Source organism: Meriones unguiculatus, chromosome 16 (genome assembly GCF_030254825.1).
Source record: "Meriones unguiculatus strain TT.TT164.6M chromosome 16, Bangor_MerUng_6.1, whole genome shotgun sequence".
Lineage (NCBI taxonomy): Eukaryota > Metazoa > Chordata > Mammalia > Rodentia > Muridae > Meriones > Meriones unguiculatus.
Window position 1 is genome coordinate 9,759,928 of NC_083363.1, and position 26,824 is coordinate 9,786,751.

General features: G+C 47.1%; 1 protein-coding gene across 7 annotated transcripts in view; it reads left to right on the forward strand.

Annotated features, from left to right (window-relative positions):
• Positions 1-26,824, forward strand: part of Pcnt (pericentrin) — a 96,209-nt gene that overhangs the window by 40,242 nt on the left and 29,143 nt on the right. For 4 of the 7 annotated variants that reach the window (XM_021652507.2, XM_021652508.2, XM_060369323.1 and 1 more), the window contains 14 exons: positions 23-255; positions 1,565-1,727; positions 2,285-2,497; positions 6,905-7,134; positions 7,651-7,767; positions 7,875-7,895; positions 9,956-10,159; positions 11,533-11,709; positions 15,578-16,447; positions 17,625-17,804; positions 19,210-19,890; positions 21,073-21,175; positions 23,385-23,545; positions 25,433-25,597. In XM_021652507.2, coding sequence (XP_021508182.1) covers positions 23-255; positions 1,565-1,727; positions 2,285-2,497; positions 6,905-7,134; positions 7,651-7,767; positions 7,875-7,895; positions 9,956-10,159; positions 11,533-11,709; positions 15,578-16,447; positions 17,625-17,804; positions 19,210-19,890; positions 21,073-21,175; positions 23,385-23,545; positions 25,433-25,597 — 3,518 coding nt within the window. The remainder of the gene's footprint in view (positions 1-22; positions 256-1,564; positions 1,728-2,284; positions 2,498-6,904; positions 7,135-7,650; positions 7,768-7,874; positions 7,896-9,955; positions 10,160-11,532; positions 11,710-15,577; positions 16,448-17,624; positions 17,805-19,209; positions 19,891-21,072; positions 21,176-23,384; positions 23,546-25,432; positions 25,598-26,824) is intronic. The other 3 variants (XM_021652506.2, XM_021652509.2, XM_021652505.2) reach the window with 2 other exon arrangements.

Below are 26,824 nucleotides of genomic sequence, written 5' to 3' on the forward strand. Positions count from 1 at the left end.
TCCACATTTGATTATCTTGCAGCTGCAGCCCTTGGCGATATGTGGTCTGACGAGGGTCTACTAGAGGTAGACAGAACTTTGCCTGAAGGGGCAGAGACATCTTCAGTGTCTGAAATTAGCAGTAACGTGTGTGAAAGCTTCTTTATGAACCCTGAAAATACACTGGAATATGAGCAGCCAATTAGGAGAGTCTTTCACAGCCTCAGCACGGCCGTGGATGGTCTCCTGGAGATGGCCCTGGATTCCTCCAAGCAGGTGAACCCCCAGCCCCGTAACAGAGGCTCCTGGATGAGCGGGTGGGCTGGACAGTGATGTACTGACAGCTGGATGGACGGCTATGTCCCACTGGCTTCGCTGTTTCTAATTCTCCCGCCAAACTACAGGCCACAAGGAGTATCTTCACCTTTCAGGCAGATCTGAATTCATGGCTCTTCTTAGGATCCCTTCTTCTACTAGGTGCTTAGAGGCAGAATCCCCTAACCTTCTCTGGGTGCTATTTGCCTTCCCTTGGCTATTTTAATCTGTTACTGCTGACAGCGCTCTCCTGTACCCTTCTTTAGCTGAAATCTTTCTGGGCTAAAATTCTGAAGGAAGCAGCCAGTGAGGATGACAGCTAGGATCTTGGTTTATATAACTGAGTTAATACACAGCTCTGCACTGGGGATATGGTTGTCACGCCCGAGGTTGATCCTTGGCACTGTGTAAATGGGCGTGGTGGTGCATGCCTGTAATCCTAGCACTTAGGAGGTAGAAACAGAAGGATCAGGGGTTCACGGTCATCTTCTGTTCAACAGTAAGTTTGGGGCCAACCCACGCAATATGAGAGCCTGTCTCAAAAGCCAAAGACAGGGCCAGGTGTGGCAGCACATACTTTTAATCCCAGCACTTGGGAGAACAGCCTGGTCTGTTAGCAACTTCCAGGCAGTCAGGGCTATATGGTGTGACCCTGTCTTTAAATGAAAAACAGCCACCAACAGCCAAAACCTACAAATCCACTTTTTTCACTTTACCACATACTAATGGTTTGTATTTGGAGAGTATCACTAAGAAATGGAATTTATTTTAATTTCTTAGAATATTTTAGGTAATTGGAAAAGACATCAAATAGAAATATGAGGATGGGGAAAGCAATAAATGAGATTCTTTTTCTGAAGTTAGCAGTTAGCAAATGAAGCGTTTCTGTGTGAGCCATTGCTGGGGCTGGATGCTTTGCTGTCTGCTGGGCTTTGGAGTGTAGGTGTTTTGTATTTAGAGGCCTGTTGAGGCCTGTTGAGGCCTGTAGGTGGTCCAGAAGCCCTAGACACAGCTGCTGGGAGGGGATGTCAGAGGAAGCCAAGAAGGCGCTATTAGCCACGTAGAGACTGCTCTGTTGCCATGGCACTGTCCCTCAGCACCAGCTCTGCTGCTGATGACCCTGGGCTCTTGGTTCACTAGAATTCTACTGGTATTAACTCAAGATCCTCCCTACCTCCCTGCTCTTCTTTCCTCCCCTTCCTCCTCTTCTTCATACCGTCTCTATATTTTTTTTTATATGTAGTTGTGATTCTCAAATGTATTTCAACAGCTGGAAGAAGCGCGCCAGCTCCACTGTTGTGTTGAGAAAGAGTTCCGCCACAGGAGTGAGGAGATGGCACAGGTTGTGCAGAAGCAGCAGGAGCTGCTGGAACGCCTGAAGGAGGAGAACGCGGCCAAGGATGGGCTGGTACTGGAGTTGCACACAGCAGAGGGTGAGTGGGACACTCTGTGACGAGGGTGAGACATCCTGCCTCAAGCATGCTGGGCGTGGAAGCAGATCCGACCTTCCTGCTGAAGGCACCGGAAGCAGGGTCTTTAACAGCAAAATGCCTAAGCAGACCTAGTCAGGTTGAGGTACCAGCTCTGCCCCTCCGAGAGTTTTATTTGCCAAATTGCATTAGCTCAGGGAATCTCTGTTGGTGATAGGTTTGTTTGTGGGCTGTAAAGGGTCCTGGGATGACTGGGCTGCCGTTCGGCCCTGAGCTTACCTGTTCTGTGACTGTGTCACAGGAGCTGTCACACAGATCCTGTTTGGTACTTCTGCACGGATGAATGGGCCTCCTGCTGTGCAGTCAGGGTTCAGGCCTTGTCTGGAGAAGCAGTCCCCTTCTCTGAGGCTTACTGACTCCTGTGCCTCCTCACCAGGAGTGACCTGCTCTGACCTGCCAGTACTCAAACCACACCAGCATTTTGTGCCAGGCTCCCCAGCAGCCTCTGTCATTCTTCCCCATGGGTTGGCATATTGTGCTGAGCTTGGCCTGTCTTTTAGGTCTCGTCGAAGGATTCAAGGTGGAGAAAGCAGATCTGCAGGAGGCACTGGGCAAAAAAGAGGAGTCGGAACAGCAGCTGATCCTGGAGCTGGAGAACCTGCGGAAGCAGCTGCAGCAAGCTGCCCAGGAGCTGGTCACTCTCAAGGAAGAAAACTTGGTCTTGTGGAACCAGAAGGAAACTTTCACTAATGAAGCAAAAGAAAGAGAGTCTGGTGAGAAACATGGCTCGTGGAAGGCTGAGTGGGATAGGGGAATGCAGCAGCTGATTCCCCTTGCATGAAAACTTGGTCTTTCCAGAGAGGGAAATGTAGAAAAAGCAAGGAGGGCAGAGGGCAGGCCTGTGGGATTTCATGATTGTGAGGGATGCTTTATAGGAGCACAGGCCCCGGGGAAGGACACCGGGGAGGGATGCAGCATCCATTGCCCGCAGTGGTCCAGAAGGAGTTGGTCCTCTAGGCTGATATTGCTGACAAGCTGTGCCTCTAGGGAAGGAAGTACCTTTAGGAAAGCAGGTTAATATACCTGGAAAAGGTCTGGAAAACGAACTGCCTTAAAACCATACTGAAAATAAGTGCCTGGTGTTAGTCCTGGAAAATAGTTAATTTGTGCCAGCTGGCTTGGAGTCGCTGTAACAAAGTTGCTGAGCTAAACAACTGAAAGGAGGGAAGGTTTCTTTTGGCTCATGGTCATGGAGGTCTTAGACATGAGTACTTGGCGCACTGGGTCTTGGGCCTGCAGAGAGACAGCATGTCAGGGTGGGAATGCAGAACAGGAAAGTACTCACCTCATTGAAGACAGGGAGGAAAGAAGGAGCTCTCATTTTTATAACAAAGCCCTCAGCCCCAAACCACTGGGCTGTGACTCTGCTGCTGAGGTCAGAGCTTCACGATACAGCCCCTCCCAGAGGCCCCAACTCAGAACACAACTGTATTTGGGACCACACCTTTCCACACACGAGCTTTTGAGGAAACATCAAAGATTTAAACCATCATATACTTTCATCAGATCTTCATAGAGACACAGGGTCTTACTGTGTTGTCCAGGCTAGACTTTTAGCTATCCCCCTGTCTCAGTGTCCTGAGTGCTGGGATTATAGTATGTCACCATGTGCAGCCAGTTTTTTAGCTACTTTAGCTGCAAACGTTTAAAATGAAAATGGATTAAACAAGAAACGTATACTGAATTAACAGCTTATTTTTGGTTTGTCAGAAACGCTTCCATTTCTGCATGTGCCTTGCTCTCTGTGTCTTTTCTTGTATTATTATTATTTTTTCCATGCCTCTATTTTCAGTTTTCCTTCTGTGGGAAATAGCTGGGTAAGCATGACCCTTGTGCCCATTCTTCTCCTTGACAGCCAAGGCCATAAGCATCACTGTGTCCTGCTCTGCAGGTTTCAGCGGTCCTGCTGGTGTTTCCTGTGTCCCATCATGTGTGAGATGAGCTCTCCACTCACAGCCAATTCAGTTAAATGTCTTACTTTTTCTTAGGTCTCCTTTTCTATTCTGCCAGACACTGTGCCTGAATCCTGTCCCCAGCCAGCTTGTATTTTATCAACATGATGCAGATAAAAGAGTCCCAGAGCCCGTGGTCTATTTGGCAGCCTCAAGAAGTAGCCCACATGCCTACTCGGGGTTTCTTTGGGCATCTTTTGGGGCTGCCCTTCCTTTTCCCCTACTACTTTTTCTGGTAGTCACCACAGTGTGGCTTGATGTTCTGGGTAGCGCTATGGCTGGGTGGTTCCTAAATGTTCCAGACAGAGATCCAGGCTGGGCCAGTGCAAGAACGTGTCTTTGGCCTCTGGTCTCAGGAAATCTCTTCTCTTTTGGATTTGTCACTGGCAAGCTCTTGCAAGTTCTCTGGAGCCTTGTAGGCTGGAGTTCACTGGGGATAGTTTACTCAGCATCATGTCTCTTTATCCTTCCACCTGGGAGCTGTAGTTGTGGGTCTGTTGGTATCCAGTTGTCTTCTCTTCCCGTGAGCCACCACTCACCACTGCCCCTGTGGTTTCCTGGGATGACCTCAAGCCACCTGGGTGCTGTGAATATGGAGCAACTTCCCAGGACCCTCGAGAATTCCATCCTGCCTCACTTGTCCTGGGTATTTCTTCACTTCATTAGGTATATGTTGTGGCCGCTTTTGGGGTAGTCTCATCTTTCCCTGTTTTCTCTAAGCTGAACTCCTGAACCCTCTGGGTACCAGCCAGGTTGTATGTCCACTTGAGGGCAGCCAGTGGTGTCAAGGATGCACAGGGCCCACATGCTGCCTGGAACACTGCTGGCTTCTGCTTGTTCTACGTTCTGGGTCTGGGTCTTGTTTCCCTCTCTGTGATGTTTTCTTTCCCATTGTAGGCACTCCCGTCCCTGCAGCACACAAGGACGCAGGTTTGTAAAGAGTGTGAGCTCTGCATGTTTGCATCAGATCTTGCAAATTCCTAAGAGGGAAAAATGCTTTAGAGCATATGTGGCAAATTATGGAATGATATTATAATCGTTCACAACCATTCATAACAATTGGCAGAACTGTCCCATTTTAATGCTCTAGTAATATTTACTCTTTTCTCTAATGACTTCTGCAATTAAAAGTCCCGTTTGTGCTGTTTGGCAAGAGTTGATGCCTTGTTAACATAAAGGCGTTTGTTGGGTCAGTCCCTGTGTAGGGCTCCTGGCAGGTGACCCGGGGAGGGGCTGGGTCTGCCTGTGGCTTTATGCTGTGTTTGACTTCCCATCCGGTCCTCACCTCCACAGCCCTGAGCCATGGCCCTCCACTCAGGTGACATGGAAGGTGGTGTCATCTGGCCCTCAAGGGGCCTGCGTGTTTCTTCATGACAAAGCAGTGCTGACTGGCCAAGTGTACATCCTCTTCCCTAATGAACATTTATAAGTGACATTGTTGTAACTGCATGTTTAAGGACACTGTACTGGAACTGCTGACTTCCTAGCATGGTTACTTGTTGAGAATGTTACATTCATGGTAATAGTTTGTCAGCAATATCTGATGGTTTTGAGTGCTGGTGAATTGCAAGTAGGGATTTATGAAGTTCACTGGACTATGGCGTCGGCCTTTCATCCTAGCATTCAGGAGGCAGAGGCAGGTAGATCTCAGAGTTGGGGCCAGCCTGGTCTACAGAGTGAGTTTCAGGACAGCCAGGGCTACAGAGAGACTCTGCCTCAAAAAAACCCCAGTAAATTAATTAAATTCATATTTCTTCCTTTTGCTAATCCTGCGGCATTTGTCACCAGTGAACCTTTTTTTTTCAAGAGTGATGTTAATCTGTGGTTTCACAATTTAGATGAGGCCCTCTTTCAATGCCTTACGTCATTCACAGTGTTAAAATCCCTGAGAATGGTTTACTATTCGTGTGTTTGTTTTGTGGTACTGGTGATCAGACGTGGCATTTGTAGCATGGTAAACCATCCCTCACCCTAGCCAACCCCAGCTCTGGCCTGGGTGACTTGTAACCAGTAGACACACGTCTCCAGAGGCCGGCAAGTTGAAGGTGCTGACAGGCCTGTCTCTCTGAAGCCATGGTCCTCTTCCAAGATGGCACCTTGAAGGTGCTGACAGGCCTGTCTCTCTGAAGCCGTGGTCCTCTTCCAAGATGGCACCTTGGACCCCTGTGGCACAAAGCTGAAGGGCCAAGAGAGAGAGAATCCTTCTTCCTCTCATTGGAGCTCAGCTCATCCATGAGCCTAGGGTCTTAATGCCTAGTTCTATCTCAAAGGCCTTCTCATAACAACTCACATTGGCAATTAAATTTCAACCTGGAGTTTACAGGGGACAATGTGCAAAACCTAGCTCTAGTTATTTAAACCGGCTTCTGATTTACTAATTGCTACTTGTCTTCTCTGAGCTACGTCACAGTCCTGACACTGTTCTCCAGAGCTGCTGTTTTCCCCTCTCCCTCTCCACTAAGCTGTCAGGGTGAGGCTTTAATGCATGCTGAATGTCATGTTGGAGAACGCATATGCAGACAAAATTTTTAGACTGTCATGGCATGTCACTTGATTGACCCGGACACTTTTTTGGGAGGCGTGGGGTAGGGGGTTTAGACAGGGTCTCCCTATGTAGTCCTGGCTGTCCTGGAACTCTATATAGACCAGCCTAGCCTTGAACTTAGAGGGTCTCACTTGCCTCTGCCTCCAAAGTGGTGGGATTAAAGGCTTGCACCACCATTCCTGGCTTTAGGACACACTCAGGTTAGGCTTCTAAATTTTAGCCAGTTTTTACTTAAAAGATGTGATTTTTTGTTTTTTGTGTTTGTTTGTTTTGTTTTCAGAAGTAATTTGTATTTTCAGAGAACATCTTACAGAGTTGGAGATGTGGGGATGTGGGCTTAACGTCTCCCGGGAGACAGGCTGGCTCAGGCTTCCTTTGTCGCAACTCTGGAGAGGAGGCTTGGCCTTTTCATGGGGATCATGCTTGATTCTCACTCTCATACGGCCGCTGGATGTGATGATTGCTCTTTCCTAAGCCATTTTCTGCCATTTCACTTTGGGTTCCTATGAGCAGCCTTTGAGGGTCCTGGCACCGACAAGTCACTGTCTGTGTTTCCGGAGCCCTGCTCAGTGCAGCCCGTGGTCTGAGGCAGGACCCCATGTCTGTTCTCTTGGCATCCTTAGCGTTGCAGAAGGAAGTGGAGTCTCTCACCAGAGACCAGTGGGAGGCTAGGAAGCAGTCTGAGAAGGACCGCGCCACTCTGCTCTCTCAGATGCGAGTCTTGGAGTCTGAGTTGGAGGACCAACTTGTGCAACACCGCGGCTGTGCCCAGCTGGCTGAAGAAGTGGCCACCCTGAAGCAGCAGCTGGCTGCCCTAGACAAGCATTTACGCAGCCAGCGCCAGTTCATGGATGTAAGAAGTTTTTTTGTTCGCATCATTAAAATGTTTTAGATCACAAACAGCTTCCACGTGTCATGTTGTGGGCTGGTGTGTGGTACTTACTCACGTAAACGGTCTTGTCACCTCAAATGTGGTGGGTACTTGAATCTTGCCTACGTTTTGTGAAGACCTAAGTGAATCATTTGGCATCTTCTTGGACCTAAATTTCCTCCTATGGTCTTTGGAGAAATCTCTGGCAGTCTAGCTGCATGCTTGCATCCTAGGTGTCTATAGTCTCTTTCTGTAGATACCAAAGCCATCTCTATTTGCTGCGGCTTCCTGCCCAACAGTTTCAAAATGCTGTGACTTTGTCAGGGCTCTCCTGTGCAGTTTATCGTTCGATTACTTCTCTTAGCTCCATTTTGAAGAATTGATGGCAGCTGAAGGGGATGTCACTAGGTCATCGGACATGAGTGGTGTGTTGTGTGTGGATGGATGTTGTCATGTGTCCCCCACTGTATGATCTTCACATGCGGCTTCCTGTTCTAGGAGCAGGCTGCTGAGCGTGAGCATGAGCGCGAAGAGTTCCAGCAGGAGATCCAGAGGCTGGAGGAGCAGCTCCGCCAGGCAGCCCGGCCGCGGCCTCCTGGGGCCCGTGACAGCCAGGTCGGTCAGCCTGTTGTGTCCTGTGTCTGTGGGCAACTGGTTACTGCAACATTTTAAAGCTTTGTTTCTCTTTACATTTCTGCCTTCCGTGGATGCGGAAACAACAGTGTGCACAGCTAGATGAGGAGGTAGGACGGACGGCGTCTCTTTGCTTTGGTCCCTTCTGTCCGCCCATGGCTTGCAGCTTCCTAGCGCAGCTCTCTCTTCACCCTGCAGGGTGGTTCGCGCCTGGGTGCACTGCCCTGTTGCTTGCTCTCTGTGCTTTTGTTCGAGGCTGTGGAGGTCTTGAACCCCTTGTCTGAAGTAGCTGTGGTTGATTTGCTTATACCTTTTTTTAATAATTAAACTTGTTTAAGGAAAGAATGGGTTCCCATGAAGTTGTGAGGATTAGACCTAGATCTTTGTTGAGCTAGAGTCCTGCTTTCCAGGCCTGTACTGGAGGGATGCAGTGAGACCCTCCTGCAGGCCTTAAGTGCCACATGGCTCCTGATACCTTCCCGTAAGTGTTGTTTCCTTAGTATCATATGTTCAATATAAAACAAGAGCTGCAGCAGCTGATCCATATAACACATAATTCCCTTTAGGAATGAGGTTCATTAGAATGAGCGGACTTCAAGCCTATGATTTAGTCTCCAGGTGGGAGAGAGAGCGTTAGATAGAAACATGGAGATAATAAATAGAGACTAAGCATGATGGGACTTCAAAGGGAAGGAGAGGCTTTCATTTAAAGGCTGGAGAGAGGACCCTCAGTAATTGAGAGAATAAGGGGCTGAAAAAATGGCTCAGCAGTCAGGAGTACTGGCTGCTCCTCCGGAGGTCACGGTTCAGTTGCCAGCATCCATGTGACAGCTCACAATAACCAACCATTACAGTGCCAGGGTATCTGGTGCTCTCTTCTGGCCTTCGTGGACACATGCATGTGATACACAGGCATACATACACAGGCAAAACATCCATACACATATAGTATATAAATTTAAAATCAACCTTTCTTTCTCTCTTTGTCCTTCTTTCTTTCCTCCCTTTCTTTCTCTCTTACTTTCCTTCCCTCCCTCCCTTCCTCCTTCTTTCTTTCACCCTCTCTTCTTCCCTCCCTCTCTTTCTCTTGCTTTCTTTCTTACAACTTTTTTTTAAAAAATGATTTTTGTTTTTATATTGTGTTTTACCTGCATGCGTGTCTATGTGAGGTTGTCAGATCCCCTGGAGCTGGAGTTTCAGACAGTGAGCCACCATGTAGGTGCTGGGAATTGAACCTGGGTCCTCCGGAAGAGCAGCCAATGCTTTCAACTACTGACTGTCTCTCCAGGCCCCTCTTTTTTATTTTATTTTATTTTTTATTTTATTTTATTATTTTTAAGAGTGAGAATAAGGAGCTGAGGTGCCTCAGTGGTTAAGAGCACTTACACATGGTGGCTCATAACCGTTTGTAACTCCAGTTCCATAGTATCCAACACCCTCTTCCCACACAGGCACACCTGGTGTATTTACATACATGCAGGGAAAATATACATATTCACATTTTTAAAAATCTGAAAAACTTAAAAAAAAAATGAGAATGAGCAGGTGGGAGCCATCATGAGAAGAATGAGTGGGCAGCAGAGCCTCTAACCCTGCATCTCCAGAGTCTCTTGAACAAAGGAAAGATAGAACTATACATCTTTGTAGGGTTGGTGTGGATTTTACATCACATGATGTAACTCAACGTGGTGCATATGACAAAAAGCGTAGAAGGGCCAGGTGCCATCAATTGCTGTCAGGTCACAGCACTGACTCATTCTTGACACTTCCAGGAAGAGCTGAAGGAGGCGTGCCCTGATTCAGGCTGTGGGATCTAGCTTAAAGGCTCAGCCTCCTATTCTATAACTGAAATTATGTGTTACCTCTTAAGACAGTTTTTTCACTCTTCTTAGTTCTCTTAGGTTCTTTCTTGTTGCACTTTTAAAATTTTAACTGCTAAAGTAGTACTCCATTCTTTTCTGAAAAGTAAGTTTTATTTTACTGATGCATTTAGGATTATTCTGTTCAGTGTGTGTGTGTGTTCTCGTTAAGACAAAGCCTTCCTTAAACAGTCTGTCCTGATCTGCTTGCCGACTTCATAGTGCTTGTTAGTTGGTTTTGTGGTTGCCCGATTTATTTGGAAGATTTTTTTAAACTGTTATGTTCCTTACACATTTGTTTTTATGTTTAGGTGGAATTGTTACAAGAAAAATTGAGAGAAAAATTAGATGGATTTAATGAATTGGTCATAAAGAAAGATCTTGCAGATCAACAATTGTTAATCCAAGAAAAAGAAATCAAACGTCTTGAGGAGGCAAATATCAACATACAAAGACAAATGGCCCAGCTCCAGGAAGAACTGGAAAAGCAGAAAAAAACCATGGAGGAATTAGAAGTAAAGTTTCTGTGTATCCTAGTTGGGGCAAAGTGCTATGCTGGGTGTGGGGAATATGGGTGGGTCATGTGGCTTTGTGGGTCGGGCCCTACACAGAGGTATGTGTGGGCGTGTGGTGTGAGGCTAGGGAAAGGACTTGTATTCTGGACCTCATAGACCTGGACAGATGCCCCAGTGGCTGCAGGGCAGGAGGCAGGCTTTGCCAAGATAGTGCTGTCTCGTTGCCTAGAAGCAACGAGTGTGTCTTTTTTTTTTTTAGCTTCTAGTCAGGACTTGAGGTTAGAAGTTTTCATCTGTTTTTTTTTTGTCATCACAGGTTAAAAAGTTGCTTAGAAAGTGAAACCTGGGGAGAAATATTATTCAGTAGTCAGTAGCGTGAGCAAGGCCCCAATCCTGCTTGAAGGGTGCTAGTGGAGTTCTCATCTGTTTGTCTGACGTGAACTTTTCCAGAAGTGCCGATGGGAACTTGAACTCCACAGGACCCTGGCACCTGCCTGTCACCACTTCCTGTTTTTTTTTTGGATTCTTTTGTTTCACCTGGCTCACAGGGTTCCTGACCTGCTCTGGTCACTTCCTGCAGGTCACCTCAGGCAGTTGCAGCCTTATTCTTTGACCTGAATTCACTGAACTTATAGGGCTAGAAAGTGCCCCTTCGTTCTCCCCGCACTGGACCACTTACTTGGCATTGCATGCCAGTTTCTCCATTCCCTAACATTTTGTGAGCATTTATAACATGGTAGATGTTCTCTAAAACCTTTCTTTGTAAAAAACATACAAATTTTATTTGTATGTTTTGTTTTGTTTTGTGGGCATGTGTGTCTGTGCACACATGTGTGTAGTGCCTTTGGAGGCCGTAAAAGGGCATTGGATCCCCTGGAACTGGAATTATAGATAGTTGTGAGCTGCCATATGGGTGCTGGGCATTGAACTCGGGTCCTCTGGAAGAACAGCTAATGCTTTCACCTGCTGAGCCGTCTCTTCACTCCTTGAAAGCTTTTTTCAGGCATTAATGCTCAGCATTTGAATATATTGTCCATATGTCCAATTGTTGTCATTTTCCTTGTATTTTTAAAATTGGTACTAGCCTAGTGGACACTTACGTACTATGTTCAATCATTACTGGGATTTCTCTGGCTTTCCTCATCAGGTGTATCTAGTGTAGCTCAGTATAGGTTCTGTATACTGAGTGTAGAACCTCAGTGTAGAACCTCAGTGTAGGTTCTGTATAGCGTGTGTTGTCTGCAGAGCACAGGTATGCCCAGATGTGTGCAAACATACCCACTTCTGCAGGACACAGAATGATGGCTTAAAGTGCCTAACTTCTTAATTGTTTGCCTAAAATACCTGCTGTCTCCCCCTCCCCCCCGCAATAGGATAAAGAGGTACTAGAGCAAGAACACACCAGTGACTTGCTGCCAGCACCTGTACCACAGTCCAGGCTGGATGAAGCTGGGCGTCCATGTCCCGTGCTTTCTCAGGGCAGCTCCTCTAGGGGACCTGAAGCCCAACCAGAGGAAGCAGAGAGGACGCTCCTGCAGCATGAGAATGAGGTGAGCAGCATGAGCTGTGGGGCGCCCGCTTGCAGCCCCCTGTCCCCTGTGACCCTGAGCACTTCTGCATAAGGTTCACCATCCAAAACCAGGTAGCAGTGTTGTGATCAAAGTGTATGCTTGTAACTTTCTCAGTTTATGTCATTGTGGGATAATGACACCCAAACTCTGAACTCTTCCAAAGCTACTTTAGTAATTGTTAAACTATTAGATAATTCTCAGCCATGTCTTCACTTAGATGAAAGGTTTTGGACTTAATAAGAACAGATAGAAAAACAAAAGAAAACATTGGGGGGCTGGAGAGATGGCTCAGAGGTTAAGAGCACTGGCTGCTCTTCCAAAGGTCCTGAGTTCAATTCTCAGTAACCACATGGTGGTTCACAATCATCTACAATGAGATTCGGTGCCCTCTTCTGGCCTGCAATCATACATGCAGGCAGAATACTGTATAAATGATAAATAAATAAATCTAAAAAACAAAAAAAGCAAGAACAGCTAGAAAACATCAAAGATGGCTTAGTATCTGGGTGTGGTGGCACATGCCTTTATCCCAAGCACTCAGGATGGAGGTGCATCTCTTGAGTTCAGGGACACTCTAGTCTACCAAGCAGTTTCGGGACAGCAAGGGCTACACAGAGAAACCCTGTGTAGAAAAAAAATGAACAAATAAAAAATTAGAATTAAAAAAAACCAATCCACAAAGATGCCTCAGTGAGGATGCAGAAATACTGTATCTGCACTTACAGCTGGACACACAGAGCACATGGTGTGACCTCTTCTTTGATTGTCTTAACAGTAGACACTTGAAGTTCACTTAATTTTGTGTAGCTTTGCTTCTCCCCCTCCCCCCCCAGCTGACCTAGAACTCAAGAGATTTGCCTGCTTCTGTCTGCCAAATGCTGGGATTAAAGATGTATACAACCATACTTGGCTAATTTAGGGGAGATTTTTGATAACTCAGTTTACAGGTTGGATATCTCTTTTATCTTGTGATAGTTTTGATAAGTTGTATTTTTTAAAGAAGGTGTATTTTATTGAAATTGTCAGACCTGGCATATGGGAGTCGATGATCTTTGATTGGTAACTCTATTAGCTGTTCCTTTATTTATACTATATATCTGTAAGTCTACATTAATAGTCTGATCAGTCTCTTTTAATGTATAAGAAGAGAAAATTTAAATTGTAATTCTCTTTGGACTTTCTGCATAGGAGTTTATCAGCTCATGAATTCTTCTTCACTTAGGAGTGTACTGCTCATAGGCATAGAAGAGACACTTCCTAGCCAGGTGCGGTGGCGCACTCCTTTAATCCCAGAACTCAGGAGGCAGAGGCAGGAGGATCTCTGTGAATTTGAGGCCAGCCTGGTCTGCAGAGTGAGTTCCAGGACAGACAGGGCTACATGGAGAAACCCTGTCTCAGGATGGGGGGTGGGGTAAAGAGACACTTCCAGCTTGTGCATATACATTTCCATAGTTCCCAACATGTGTATAGCAGTAAGAGAGTTTCAGCAATGGTGACTTTTCTGTATTTCTTTGAGTTTATATGGTCATGTCCTTTTTCTTCTTTAGCCTGTTAATACAGTGGCCATCATGGTGACATTTTCAAACATGGAGTCAGCTCAGATCCCAAGAGTGCACTCACCTGCTCATGGTGTCTGCTTCCATGTGCGGATGCTCTGTGATGGGCCCCACCAGACGTTGGTCTGCTCTTGGCCTCTTTGAGTGAAGTTTTTTCTTTCCTTTCTTTTCTATTTTTTTGGAAGCAATCATCCAAGATTGGTGATTTACTCTTTAAATGTAAAGTAGAGTTTTGTTTGTTTTTGAGATGGGATTTTCCTATGTGGTCCTGGCGGTCCTGGAGCTCACTACCATGTAGACCAGGCTGGCGGTGACTCACAGAACCTCGCTTACCTCTGCCTAAAACCATGCCCAGCTGTGAAGTAGAAATTTTCAGTGAAGCTGCCTGATTAACCTTCTTTATTGCTGGTTTTTTTGCATTGTCTTTCCATTTCCTTACTCGTTATATAACAAATAAAATTAATTCCCTATTGAGAAATTTAGAGCCATTCTTCCTTGAGGTATTTTTTTCTTGTTTGCTCTATTTTTTCTGCTTAGTGTTCTAATTACAAACACACTGTATATTTTTTGTAATGTGGATGATTTAAGTCATGTTTGGGGTTTTTCTTGCACATGCTCAGAATCTTCCTTAAAGATCCGTTCACTGGCCTGTACCTGTGTGCAGCACACAGAAAGGTGAGCAGAATGGAGCTTCCTGGGCATGTAAATGTGTCTTAGTTACTTTTACACCCGTGCTAAGCCACCATGACCAAAGCAACTTATAAAAGGAACCATTTATTTGGGTATCAGGGTTAGAGTCTGTGCTCAGTATGGCAGACAGCATGATGCTAGATCAGTAGCTGAGAGTTTTCATCTTGATTGCCAAGCAGGGGCCTGAGAGAGCTTAATGGGGAATGGTGGGCTTTTGAAGCCTCAAAGCAGCCGCCCCCAGTGACACATTTCCTCTAGTAAGGTCCTAAGTCTTCCCAAACAGTTCTACTAACCTGGGACCAGGTATTCAAACATGAGTCTGTAGGGGCATCATTCAAACCACCACACAGTCTTGTGTTTCACATAGCCTTCTGTTAACTGTAGAGCATGACATTCATGAGCATTGTACATGTGGGAAATGACTTGCTTTTTTTGTTTTCCCCAAGATAAGGTTTCTCTGTGAAACCGTGGCTGTCCTGGAAATCCCTATGTAGACCAGGCTGACCTTGAACTCAGAGATCCGCCTGTCTCTGCCTCCCAAGGGCTGAGATTAAAAGCATGAGCCACCACTGCTAGGCTTGCTTTTTTTTTTTTTTTGTTTTTGTTTTTTTCAAAGACAGTTCTTACTATGTCAACGATGCTGGCCTCTGTCTTCCAGGTCTTGGGATTGGAGCTGTGCACCTACCACACCTGCTGGCTTTTGTTTTGTTATTGTTTGTATTATAGGCCCGATTTGTATTTGTGTCTGAACTATGAAAGCTAGTGGCACCGTATATTTTTACAGGACCCTTGATATTTTAGAAACAAAACATGAGACATTGTTTGAAAACTGTTAGAACACAAATTGGTTTGAATTTTTCCGGTTTTGGTCACCATACGATGATATGTGATGATAGTATCTTCAGAGACTGGAGTTGAGCCATATTGTCACGTATACGAACCCCAAATTTCCACTTACTGCTTTTTGTGGGTTTAAGAAGCTATTTCATATCTGAGTTACTTTAAAGTGACTGGGCACTAGGTTAACCAGCACAGCGTGAGTGTACTCTTTGATGCCTAGCAAAGGCGGTTCATGGCATGCCCGGCAGCAGTCTAGAGCCTGCCACCACGCGTGCGGCGTTCGAGCCGGTGCTTGGAGGGACAGCAGGTGGGGCTCATTCAGTTCTTCGTTGCAGAGCCCCTGGCCAGCGCTGTCACTTCCGGTTGTTAGCATGACACCGGAAGTTCAACTGCTGTGTCAGGCAAATCAGACCAGTCAGTTAAAGGGTAATTCGGTGTCTCACTGGTACAGTAGGAGGTGTGTCAGTCTCACAAGTGGGCACAGAAGAATAAAAGGCAATAACCATCCTTGGCTGAAGTTGGAGTTTCTGAGTTTAGGTCCGGAGCTTTAGGTGCGGAGTTTTAGTTTGATGATGCGTTGAGATCTGTGGGCATTCTTTCTCTGTACCTGAGGAGTGTGTAGTGTGTTTGGATTTGCAAAGCCATCTGAGGGTAGGGTTGGTTTGTCCCTGTCTCTGCTCTTCTCAGCTGTCAGACCTCGCCACGTCTATGTACTGGCTCCCTCATGTTTGACTACCATATGACATGTGTCTCCTCTTTAGGCTGCACGCCGCAGAAACTCTGAGATCGAAGAGCTGAAAGCCATCATCGAAAATCTGCAGGAAAACCAAGAACAGCTACAGAAGGACAAAGCGGAAGAAATCGAGCAGCTGCATGAAGTCATTGAGAAGCTGCAGAGCGAGCTGAGCCTCATGGGGCCCAAGGTGCATGAAGTCAGTGATCCTCAGGCCGGCAGCCTCCACAGTGAGCTGTCTCACCTCCAGGCAGAGAACCTGGGTGCGCAGGCGCAGGCACTCCGGAATGAGCTAGAAGCTGCACAGGCAGCCAAGGAGGTCTTTGGGCAGCTTCTGGCAGAGCAGGCGCACGGGCACAGTCAAGCCCTGGAGGCATTGCAGCAGCGACTACAGGCTGCAGAAGATGCTGCTGCAAGACACCTGGCTGACCTGGAGCGCTCTGTGGCCCTCAGAGAGGCCGAGGTTGAAGGCATGGCCTCCCGGATCCAAGACTTTGAAGATCTCCTGAAGGCAAAGGAAGCAATCATTGTGCAGAGAGATTTGGAGATTGAAACCATGAACAAGTGGAAAGTAAGCCATTCCCTGGAGCTGGAGGCCATCCTCTTGGCTCTGGCACACTTCTGCCATGCTCTAGAACAGCAGACCCTTGCCTCCCCAGACGAGCCTCCTGAGCTGCAGCAGCTGCGAGTGCAGTGTGCTCGCCTTAGCCGCCAGCTGCAAGTGCTGTCCCGGCATTTCCTGAGGTGCCAGGTGGAGCTGGACCCGCAACAGGCTCATGTAGCATCCCTTGGCTGCCCATACCCTTGTGCCGATGCACAGGCTAAACATGACGATCAACCGGAACAGGACAGTGTCAGCAGAGGGCTGGCCTTGGCTCCCCCCAGCTCAGCCCCACAGGTAGGCCCCGATCATTGGGAGCTACGGTGGGTAGCCTTCTGTAGTGCAGCTGGAGGTGTGCAGGGGGTGCTGGGGCCAGGCGGGGATGCTGGGTGTGTGTTCTTCTTTAGCCTCACCCCAACCACTTCTGCCTTTTTAACTTGAGTGACTTCTTTTTATTCTGGACATTGAGCTGCTGTTGTCACTAGTGGCTCTTGGCAGGGCAGAGAAGAGAGCCTGGAGTTTGGGTCACCTGAGCTCAGTGGTTCTGCTAGTGACTCCTACTGGGTGTCACTTTGTATAGCTTTAAAAATATTAGCATTTTAAGCCACTTAAACTTTTTAAAATAGTTCTTTTAATTTTTTGGATCTGTATATACTAGGTCACTTGGCATTAATTTGCTGGGTTTTGTGTGTGTTCTAATCAAATAAATGGTTTGTTTTTTTAATAATCCCATCCCATGAAAACTAATTTAAGCTCATTTCATTTTGGAACAGAAGGCCATAGACAAGCTGCCTTTTAAAATGTTCCAGCTTGACACTGAGTAGAACTTTAGGGATTAGTTGCCTGATTGCTTCCTCCTGCTCCTGCCAGCTGCTCTGCTCTGTACCTCCCTACCACAGGCGACCTCCAACCTGAGTTGTCTGCTTTGCCTATCCCTAACCCTAACGGAGTCCTCTGCCTGCTGTGTCTGCTGCCCAGCCGTGGGCAGCGAGCAGAGGCAGGAGCGCTTGCCCCCGCAGTGGGTCTTCGTGTTTCGAAGCACTAGTGCTCGGGTGGTCCAAGCCTCATCAGACTCCCTGATTAATCCAGCTCTAGTTTTAGAGCATCGGTTTGCAACCCATGGATCTCATGACACCTTTAGGGGCTGTCAAATGACCCTTTCACAGGGGTCACCTAAGACCATTGGAGAACAGATGCTTATGTTATGATTTATAGCAGTAGCAAAATTACAGTTATGAAGTAGCAACAAAAATAATTTTACAGTTGTGGGTCAGCACAACATGAAGAGCCATATTAAAGGGTCTTAGTGAGAGAGGGAGGGTGGGATTGGAAGGGGAAAAGGGAGGGGGCTACAGCTGGGATACAAGTGAATGACCTGTGAATAAAATAAAATTAAAATTAAATAAAAGGGTCTTAGTGTTAGGATGGTTGAGAACCACTGCCTTAGCAGCTCTCTGTGTTTCCTCTGGTCAAGGATAATCTACAGTCTTCCAAAGTCCTTGTGACACTAAAAGATGCCAGTCTCTACAAGGCCGAAAGTGTGATGTCAGTGCTTGCAGTCTGCCAGAGGCGACTGGAAGCAGAGATGCGTTTAGTGAAAGATGCAATGCACTTGAGCATGGAGGATGACAGCGGGGTTCTTGAGAGGATGCAGGTGCGTGGGTGTTTTGGCGTCGTCTGCCGATGGCGGCTCGGGATAAGGTGGACCGGGCCTGACTGTCCTCAGTTGTGCTAGGCTCAGCAAGTGGCGTACACCATGCCAGGGTGGCCTGTCCAGGGTGGGCGTATCTCATGGACTACACCCACATGCTGGAGCCTCCCCTGAGCCCATAAACCCTGTTGTAGTGATGACCCTGTTGATTCTGAAGTATCTTGTAAGCTTTCTGTGAGGTTCCATGTTCCCTCCTGAAGTCCGAGATGCGTTTTGTTCACGTGAAGACCGGTTGCCCCACCTCCCATCCCTGAGGTTTTTACCGCAGCTCATTTCCATTGGCCCTACCAACCTTGAAAAGTCTTGAGATTGGTTTTTTGAGCTTTTTTTCCCTCCCATATCTTTTCCTCTAAGAAAGGATGATTTCCCCCCCACCTCTGGGAAAGAAGGGCCCTGCGGGGAACCTTGATTTAAAGAGGGAGCAGGAGGCTGTGCTTTCTGGGTGCCATGCCGTGGTTCAGCAGCCCTCGTCTTGGGTTTGCGTGCGGGTATAGGGGGTGCTCCTCTCCTGGCTGTGTGCTGCAGGAGCCACTCAGAAAATACCCCTGTTAGAATAAGGTCCTCCTGCTGAGCGAGCACCTGTGGCCTGCTCACTGGCGCTCACAAAATAGGCCCTTGGCTTCTTAGCCACCTGTGAGCATCAGAAGGCCCTGTGGCACTTGGAAACGTTGGAGACTGGGATGGTGTCTCTGACGTGAATGTTGAGGCCCAGTACTCATGCACCACCCCTGCATGTGTCATGTGCACATTTGTGTCTGAGAACATGGAGGGTTTAGAGTTCACCATTGGCAGGACCCAGGCTAAGAGCCGGCCCTGGCCCTGGGCTGTGATTCTGAGAGATGTTTGTGTGCCTCTCAAGAGGCCTTTGGACACTCTCAGGAAACACACTCCACGGAAAATGCCAGTGTGTGACAGTATGTGACAGCAGACTCCCTGTGCTTACAGTGGCTTCATCTGTGTGACTGTAGGACCACCCAGCCTCGTCACTCTGCTGACAACGAAACTCCACATTCGTTATAGCAATTACAGTTCTTTGTTTTTGAGTGTTTAGGTATAGAACCTTCTAGTCCTTTTTTCCTCCAATCCAATCAAAACAAAACAAAAATCCAAAACCTCAAGTGAAATCATCACAGGCCATGAGTACGATGCTTGTCATTAGGCAAGCAACAAAACAAAAATGTTTACGCTTCCATTCATGACCTTAGGTAAACTTGACATCTTAAGTGTCTGGAAGGTTCGTCATGGAGCCTACCTTAATAGGTGCTCATTTTCTGCAAATAGTTCAGAAACAGTAGAGAAAGAATGGTGAGGTGTCTTATAACTCAGCTGCTTCACTTTTCCCTCGTAGGCTAAGGAAAAGCAACTGGCCGATTGTCAGCTGGGCAATGCCAATCTCATAGTCCAGGTGAAACAACTTCAGGAGAAACTGAACCACCTGGTACAGTCCATGGCCTTCAGGGACACCAGCATGGAAAATCCTAAACTACCTCAGCCAAACCTGTCAGAAAATGGTTCAAGTAATAACTGCCACAATGGTGAAGAAAGTGAGGCATTGCCTCCCGTTGACGTATTTAATATTGCTAAATCCACGTGGGATGTAATGGATGTTACTAAAGATGAGGATTTGTTGGTCCAAATTGAAATGCCAGATTTCCACACTCAAGGAAAGTTAACATCACAAGGTGGACCTCTTTCCTCACAAACCACTGTGCGCAGTGACCCTCTCCACACCGAGGAGGCCGAGCCTCAGAAGGACCCAGTGAGGGTACTGGACCTGTCTTCCTGGAGCTCCCCCGAGGTCCTCCGGAAGGACTCGACCCTCGAGCTCCAGCACAGCCTCGCCCTGACACCCGGCACAGGCACAGTGAGCCTTCACAGTGTGGACACATCACCAGACTGGACGGACCCACTGCTGCAGGCTGATGCATCAGGGATGCTTTGTTACCCGGGCAAGTCGGCACCAGGCCAGGCCCCACTGTGGGTGGTGGCTCCTTCGGCTGAGAACCACCATGTGGAGAGGACAGCCATGGTAAGTGTCTCCCCGCGCCCACTGTGGCTGCATTTGCGGGTGGTCAGTGTTTTCGTAGGGGTGCATCACAGCAAAGCTATTGTTGGCTCACCTGACAGGAGGTGCCTCATAGTTGCTGAGGAGCCTGGTTTTCCAGAAGAAATCAGCCCTCCAGCCGACTGTTGTAGGGACACCTAGATCATTTCAGTCATGCCCGCAACACGAGGGGTGGTTGCAGTCCTCAGAGCACTACGTGGTGTGTCTTAACTGATGTTAACTCTGAGCAGCAGTCATAATTCTCCTGTAATGTACAAAAGGACTCGCCTGAAATGTCTTAGATTTTGTGTGTAGGAGTGCATGTGGAGGTCAGAGGTCAATGCCGTGGGTTCTTCCTCCTCCGTTGCTTTCTGCTATTTTGAGCCAGTGTTTTTCACCGAACCAGAGCTTCCTGTTTGGGCTAGGCTGGCTGGCCAGCAAGCTCCAGGAATCTTCTTGTGTCCATCTTCCAAGTACTGAGATTATAGCTGTGGACCGCCCGGCCTGGGTTCTTACATGGGTGCTGCGGTTGGGAACTCGCTCTTCTCACTAAGCCGTGGCCACAGCCTGGGTTTATTTACAGTAATAGTCCACGTGCTTCTGCGAGGTGGTGCGTGTGATGCTGAGTAATATTACAAACACTTCAACTTGCTGTCTTTTAGTTTAATTACATTTTTCTATTTGAAATATTATTCTATGAAGATGCTTTTTTGGGATGCATGTTATCTAAGATACCCATACACTATCATTTATGCACAGATTTCAAGAATCTGAGATATTTGCAGGTATTTGCAGATATTATTACGAAGGTTATATATTTTTTAAGTTTTATAAAATCACATTTTATTTATTTGGCGTGCATGTGTGTTTGTGTGTGGCTTGTGGAGGTCAGAGAACATCTTAAGGGAAATGGTTTTCTCCTTTTATCATGTGGGTCCCATGGTTTACACTCAGGCTGTCAGGCTTGGCTGCAAGTGCGTTTACTCACTGAGACCTTTCTCCATCAGTGCTGATTGAGTTGTTGGCGGCACGTGTGTCCAGCGCATCCCGGGTATTTGTATGTTGTGAACGGTTTGAGTGGGGTTCTTCATCTATTGTTATTTACTGTTTTGTGACCATATAAAAATCTGCCTGCCTGCCTGTCTGTCTGTCTGTCTGTCTGAATAGGAGAAGGACGTTGAAGACTTTATCATAACATCTTTTGATTCTCAAGAAGCGTTAACATCCCCCTCTCATGAATTAGCAAGAAGAAGTGATGGGAGTGACAAAAGTGAGTCAATCATATTTTTTTTAAGTGTGTGTGTGTGAATGCTTTAGAGTTCAGAATAGTACAAAGGTTTCATTTCACTGTGTCGTCCCTGTTGTCCAAATGCACTGTCACCTACTTGTGCCCTGAGTATGAGTTGCCAGCATGCTGCCATCTGTCTCCTAAGAATGTCATCAGGTTTTGTGCAGTCTGGGTCACAGCACAGTGCTTAGCACCTGTAGTTTATTGTCCTTGGATCTTAAGCAGATTGTGCCCCTTGTCCCAACAGTGCCCTGCACAGAAAGGACAGGAGAACAAGAGCAAGTCAGGAATTCACTTTGCCTGTCACTCCGCCTGTGTGCAGAGCAATCTATCTGTCCCTCTCTGGGCTTCAAACACGAGCATTTTCCAAGAGTAGAAGTGGGAACTGTTCATGGGGTTTGGGCTTGTTCTTGAAGTTGAGCATAGGCTGTTCCTATCACAGCAGGAGGTTCATAGGGTCAGTTTGGACTCCATGGGCCACAATTATATCTGCCAGGTCTTCCTTCTCAGAGTGGGGGTGTCCCTTGGAAGGGACCTGGAGATGTGTAAATGCTGCTCTGTATTTCCGACCTTTGCCCTTGTTCTCAGGTTCTTGTGGGGTTGGTTTTCATTAAAGATGTTGGGCCAAACTGTGCTCTTCGCTATTCATAACTTCTTTAATGGCTATCTTGTTCCAAGTCAGTGTATGCAAAGTGTTTCAAATCATCGTTGCCTTTTTTAAGAATTTGAAAGAATGGGCTCATCATGAAATGCAGTTCATTGGAAATTCACTATTTGTAAAATGCTAATGCAAGAAATGCTTTGAATTTTAGTTTTCATTTTCCCAGTTGGAGCATACGGCTTGAACAGTTGAGTGGTCTGTGTTGTCCTCCTCCGGTGACTTCCATCCATTCCCCAGCTTGAGTCCAGCATTCCCTGGGGACGTCTGTGTTTTAGTGTTTGATTTATTTTCAGATCATATTTGCTATTTAAAATAGCATCTAGCCAGTGGTGGTGAGTGGTGGCACTCACACCTTTAATTAGAGTACTTGGGAGGCAAAGGCAGGCACGTTTCTATGAGTTAGAGATCTTGTCTCAAACAAAACAAAAATAAATAAAAATAAAATGGTGTTGAGGTGAGAGGGAGGGACTGGGAGGAGAGGAGGGAGGGGAAACTGCAATCGGGACATAAAATAAATAAATTAATTTGACCTGGCATCTAAACATAGCAGTGAATTCTCCTTGCTTTACTTTCCTTGTCAATCCTTGGAGGTCTGTACACACGTGCCCCTCTATGACTGTTAGCACGTTAAGGCTGTGAGTTTCCGTGTATCAACTTTGTTTTCCCCACCTCATGCTTGCGGTTGTGTCTGGGATTTCTCTGTACATGTTTGATATTTTTTCGAAGATTTCCTTCTGTTTGCTACATTCAATCCCCCCCCCCCCAGCATATTTGGGTGTTAATGCTTCCATTGCGTGTCTGAGAATGGGGACTCACCTTCCTTGAAGTGGAGATCTTCTGATGCTCTTGCTCCCTGTGGGTCTGAAGCTGCTGTCTCCCAAGAGGCCGGGTGCTGGCGGAGGAATGCTTTCCTGCTCACCCAACCCTTACTCTACCTCACTGGCCAGCATGTTCCTTTAGGCTTCCCTGGGCTACTGCAGGTTATAGGCCTGATGAGCCAGCATTTGTGTTCCCAAGGGCTTGTAAAGCCCCTGTTAGGTACCTGGTGCCACAAGCTCTGAACACAGTCCCTTTCCCACCTCATGTCCAATCAGACATCCAGACACATGTAGACTATCCATCTTACTGATGGAGTCCACTGCTGTCCACCCCACTGACCCCCTCCTCCAGGCCTGGTGCCCTTTCTGCTGCACCTTGGTCCCCTGGCTGGCTGTGAAGTACCTAGGCCTTAGGTATAGTCTGGCTGCTCCTCAGTGCTTTCTGGGGTCCAGTTGCCAATGGGAATAAACAGGTACATCTGTGTAAGGGGCTGAGATAACCCTGAGGTTTATGTTCAAGTCACAGGCAGTTAACACATCAGACACGGAGAATAAGCTTTTCCTTCCTTACTCATTTCCTCCTACTTGTGTCTTTTGAAATTTATTTCCACCTTTGCCTTGTGCTTATAGGTGTTGTATATGGTATGAGTTGCTATAACTGTAGTTGGCAGTAAGTGTTGTGGCTTCAGCTCCTGACCCTGTGTGCTCCTAGGTGATGGTCCTGGCATTGCTACAGTGATGACCTTGGGCTCAGGAGGATCCGAGACTCCCACCACTGGTCTTGCAGCTTCTGCTTCTGTTCCTTCCCCTAGAAGGGTTGTCCAGTCACCAGGATCCATGAAGGAGAAGGAAGTCCATGCAAAGCACATGAAGGTGAGGCCCCAAGAGCTCTTACTGAGCATACTGGCAACTCACACGGACATGGAAAGCCTGTCCCTTTCTTGTTGGCTGCCTACACCTATCCAGACGGTCAGCCTTAGCCCGCTGGTGGGTGTGCCACAGTCATCCTGAGCCACCACAGAAGTGGGAGTCCAACCTGATGGCCCTCTGCACTGCCACCGTGCCAGCCCCACAGGTGGTGCCAGCCCCCTACCTAGGGGCCTTGGGGCTTCTTGCTTGAGGGGCTCAGAACTGGCTTGTCCTTGTCGAGTGAGAGCTCCGCAGAAGAGTACTGTTGTCTTTAGAGGAGAGGGAAAGGCTACTAGTTGCCGTTGAGCAGTTATGTCGTTTATAACAAAGACACTGATGTCAGCACGGCCAGGTAAGTAGATGGTATCATGCCAGTATGGTGTCTTAACTCGAATAAAAGAAGTGTCTCAAAACAATGTTTTTTGTGTTGCAGCCGGGTCTCACTGTGTGACCCAGCCTGGCCTCTAGCTCAGCCTGCCTAGTGCTGAGATTGTAGGTCTGGGTCAGCCCACCCAGCTAATTATTTTTTTTATATGTGTGTGGGTATTCTGTCTAGCTGTTGTTTGTGTACCGCTTGTGTGCCTCTTGTCCATGGTGGCCAGAAGAGGGTGTCAGATCCCTTGGAACTGAAATTGCATATGGTTGTGAGGAGCCACGTGGGTCCTGGGAATTGAACCTGGGTCTTCTGGAAAACTAGCTAGCTACTCCTAACTGCCAAACCATTTCTCTAGCCCCACCAATAAATAAAAGCAGCTTTAATGTTACTAAGAATTCTGAAATTATGTTTAAAATAAAACTTTATTCCTTTCAGAATGGAAACCAAGGAACTAGGGAAATTATTCAGAAATTACACAGCAGCATGAAGGTCTGAGGGTCATCTTAACACTCATATAAGATCAGGGCATGGCAGCTTGTAGCCATAATCTAAGCAATGGGTCAGTGACAGGAAGATCCCTGGGGTTTGCTGGCCAGTGTAGCTGAAGCTTCCTGACTTGAGCGCCAGGTTCAGTGAACGATTCTGTTTGGAAAAATAAGGTGAGGAGTGACTAAGGATTGTATATGATATCAACGCCCGGTCTCCAAACACACACACACCCACACCCACACACACACACACACACACACACAGTCTCCATATACATATGTATGAACACAAACACAGTCTCCATATATATATATGTATGAGCACACCCACACACACAAATGGAAATTGGAATGACTGATTGTCTTAGTTAGGATTTCTTTTCTGCAATGAAACACCATGACCAAAAAGCAAATTAGGAAAGAAAGGGTTTATTCCGCTTACACTTCATGATTCTGTTCATTATTGAAGGAAGTCAGGGCAGGAACTCAAACAGGGCAGGATCCTGGAGGCAGGAGCTGATGCGGAGGCCAGGAGGGGTGCTGCTCACTGGCTTCTTCCACTGGCTTGCTCAACCTGCTTTCCCCTAGAACCCAGGACCACTAGTCCAGGGACGGCCCCACCCACTGTGGGCTGGGCCCTCCCCCATTGATCACTAACTGAGAAAATGCCTTAAGGCTGGATCTCCTGGAGGCGTTTCCTCAACTGAGGCTCCTTCCTCTCTGATGACTTTAGCTTGTGTCAAGTTGGCCAACCAGTTGTACCAGCCAGTACAACTGATTTTTGTTTTATTTCTTGTCTCTCCAAATTATGCATGGTACTAAACATTGAAGAGAAGTTCTTAGTGTTTTCTGTTTAAGCTACCTAACAATAAAAAATATATATATTTTTTAAAATTTTTTAAATTTTATTTTAAGTGGACAAGTTGAGGTGGTGGTAGTCCAGCTGGCATGTCTTCCCTTTCCTGATGTGTTTTTTTCCTACCGTAGGCTTTGCTGCAGATGGTATTTGATGAGAGCCACCAGATACTGGCCTTGTCAGAGAGCCAAGACCTCCCTAGTGCACTGAGCAAGGGTGAACCACGTGACCCCCCGGATGGCTTCCCAAGGGACAGGCAGGCCCTTTTGGAGTTGACAACTGTCAGAAGAGAGAAGGTAGGAGATTGCTGGTTCAGTGAGGAGGAGCAGGACTACGCATAGGCACTCACAGACCCACTCATAATGTCATGCCACCATGTCTTTGGTCAGCAAACCTGCTGCTGGCCGTTGCCCCAGGAAGCAACAGGCCTTTCCAGACCAGGGCCCAGCAGGTGCCACAGCAGGGAGAGGAGGAAAGATGGCTGCCCGTCATGTTAGCCATGATATGAGGCAACTCAAGAGTAGGGAGAGTGCCCTTTGGCTTCTGGCTCTAGAGGAATCAGCATTGGTCATGGTGGGGAGGCATGGCAGGGAGCAGCAGTCATGGTGGCAGGACCAGGGAGCTTAGCGCTGACATCTCAACCACAAGCATGAGGCAGAGAGAGGGAAGTGTAAGTGGGGAAGGCTTTTTACTCTCAGTGCCTGCCCCCAGTGACAGACTTTCTCCAGCAAGACCAAACCACCTCCCCAAACAGAGCCTCCAACCCGGCACCAAGCGTTCAGATTCCCTTCAAACCACTACAGCCAGGTTTTGCTCCATCGCATTTCACTAGTTCTGATACCAATATTAAAAACAAACAAACAAACAAACCTTTATTGTGTATTGGTGGGGGTGTGCCCCATCATGTGTAGAGGTCAGAATGTGTGCAGGAGTTGGTTTTTTCCTTCTACCATGTGTCTCCTGAGTATTGAACTCAGATCATCAGACTTGACCCCGCTGAGCCGTCTTGCTAGCCCCTGATAGCAATAATTTTAAAATTAATTTATTTTATGTGTATGGGGTATTTTTGTCTGCATGTGTGTTTATATACCACATGGGTGCCTGGTGCCCACAGAGTTCAGAAGAGGGTGTCGGATCCAGTGGGACTGGAGTCACAGACAGCTGTGAGCTAACATGTGAGCCCTCTGGAAGAGAATCTGGCGTTCTTTACCACCGAGCCATCTCTCCAGCCAACAATACCTGTATTAAGATATTGTTATTATTATTTGAGAATTTCATATATGATTTGATAAGTTCACCCCCATCCTTAACACTTTTTCAGATTTATCCTACCTTTCTTCTCTGCGTACCCAACTTGTGTGTGTGTGTGTGTGTGTGTGTGTGTGTGTGTGTGTGTGTGTCTTTATTCTTCAAGACTGATTTGTTATGGCCAAATATTCTTGGATGTGTGGTTGTCTTAGTTAGGGTTATTATTGCTTTGAAAAGACACCGTGACCACGACAACTCTTATAAAGGAATGCATT